The sequence below is a fragment of the Clupea harengus genome, chromosome 23 (assembly GCF_900700415.2).
Source record: "Clupea harengus chromosome 23, Ch_v2.0.2, whole genome shotgun sequence".
Classification (NCBI taxonomy): domain Eukaryota; kingdom Metazoa; phylum Chordata; class Actinopteri; order Clupeiformes; family Clupeidae; genus Clupea; species Clupea harengus.
In genome coordinates, this window is record NC_045174.1 from 24,696,092 (window position 1) to 24,698,389 (window position 2,298).

At 33.8% G+C, this 2,298-nt stretch overlaps 1 protein-coding gene across 1 annotated transcript in view; it reads left to right on the plus strand.

The window, feature by feature from the left end:
- Positions 1–1,544: 1,544 nt before the first annotated feature.
- LOC105898170 (zinc finger protein 574-like) overlaps positions 1,545–2,298 on the plus strand; it is a 12,567-nt gene continuing 11,813 nt past the window's right edge. Inside the window, exon 1 of the mRNA XM_042703196.1 lies at positions 1,545–1,847. Within this exon, the coding sequence (XP_042559130.1) occupies positions 1,658–1,847 (190 nt within the window). The 5' untranslated portion in view covers positions 1,545–1,657. The remainder of the gene's footprint in view (positions 1,848–2,298) is intronic.

Here is a 2,298-nt window from a genome sequence, read left to right on the forward strand (position 1 = left end):
ACCAAACACTAATATCCTTATATTAAACACTCATAGGCTAAACACCAAACACTAATATCCTTATATTAAACACTCATAGGCTAAACACCAAACACTAATATCCTTATATTAAATACTCATATAGGCTAAACACTAATATCCTTATATTAAATACTCATATAGGCTAAACACTAATATCCTTATATTAAATACTCATATAGGCTAAACACTAATATCCTTATATTAAATATTCATAGGCTAAACACTAATATCCTTATATTAAATACTCATATGCTAAACGCTAATATCCTTATATTAAATACTCTTAGGCCAAACACTAATATCCTTATATTAAATACTCATATGCTAAACACTAATATCCTTATATTAAATACTCATATGCTAAACACTAATATCCTTATATTAAATACTCATATGCTAAACACTAATATCCTTATATTAAATACTCATAGGCTAAACACCAAACACTAATATCCTTATATTAAATACTCATAGGCCAAACGCTAATATCCTTATATTAAATACTCATAGGCTAAACACCAAACACTAATATCCTTATATTAAATACTCATATGCTAAACACTAATATCCTTATATTAAATACTCATATGCTAAACACTAATATCCTTATATTAAATACTCTTAGGCTAAACACTAATATCCTTATATTAAATACTCATATAGGCTAAACGCCAAACACTAATATCCTTATATTAAATACTCATATAGGCTAAACACTAATATCCTTATATTAAATACTCATATGCTAAACACTAATATCCTTATATTAAATACTCATATAGGCTAAACACTAATATCCTTATATTAAATACTCATAGGCCAAACGCTAATATCCTTATATTAAATACTCATATAGGCTAAACACTAATATCCTTATATTAAATACTCTTAGGCTAAACACTAATATCCTTATATTAAATACTCTTAGGCTAAACACTAATATCCTTATATTAAATACTCATATGCTAAACACTAATATCCTTATATTAAATACTCATAGGCCAAACAACAAACACTAATCTTTATATTAAATACTCATAGGCCAAACACTAATATCCTTATATTAAATACTCTTAGGCTAAACACTAATATCCTAATATTAAATACTCATATGCTAAACACTAATATCCTTTTATTAAATACTCATAGGCCAGCTAAACACTAACGTCCTCATATTTAGGCATTAGAAGGATGTTTTTGACTATAGCTAGTAAGCTAACTACCTAACCACCAACAGACCTGAGTTTTACATCACATAATAAGATAAACCTTATTAATCAGAAACATCTAGCACCTGATAAAATTCACTGATACTGTTCAGGTTTATTTTTTTTTCTGGGACGTTCATTTCACTTTAGTATATAATTTGTTTTGCATTTTTAAACTAATTATAATACTGCATAGCCACCTCTAACACACTAGTGACATCAAGATGTCTGCTTGTAGGACGCAGTTACACTCCTGTTCGGAGGGTGGCAGTACACTGTTTTTTTGCCCCTTGTTAATGAACCACCGAGGAAAAGAAGAAGCGGAAGAAGAAACTGCGTCTGTCAACACAGTCCTTCAACATAGGGACTGGACCTCGGCGTCTCTATGAAACACTTTCCCTTTTAATTTCCTCTCAGTAATCTTCAAAATGACCAAACTGCAGCTGTTAAACGCGTATCTTACGGAGCGCTTAGGTGAAGTGGTCCGCGAGATCTTGGATGTGGTGGAGGACACGGTGTCGGAGTACCGGGACGAAACCGCTCGGACCCGCCGGGAGAACGACAGCCTACGGAGACAGCTGCGAGACGCCGTGCTCCTGGCCAAGACGGACTTATTCGGTAAAGCCTCACACACACACACACGGATCACATTCTGTCGCTTATTGATCAGATGAAGGGATCCGTTCACTTGTTAATTTAACTAAAAGCAGCGAAATCAATTCGAATGACTGACTGTTTACTAAACTTACTTCTCTTTACCTGGTTGTCGTATTACACACACACACACACACACACACACACACACACACACACACACACACACACACACACACACACACACTAACTTACTTCTCTTTACCTTGTTGTCGTATTACGGTCCTCCGGTTAGAAACATGACAGCCATGAATCTGTGCCTTATCAGATTAACCTGTTAGTTCGTTTATGGATCAAATAAGGTGTCTAAAGATGGAGCTGCACTGCATATCATTCCACTGCATTAAAGTTCGTTTATGTATTTAGTAAGGTGTCTAAAGATGGAGCTGCACTGCATATCATTCCACTGCATTAA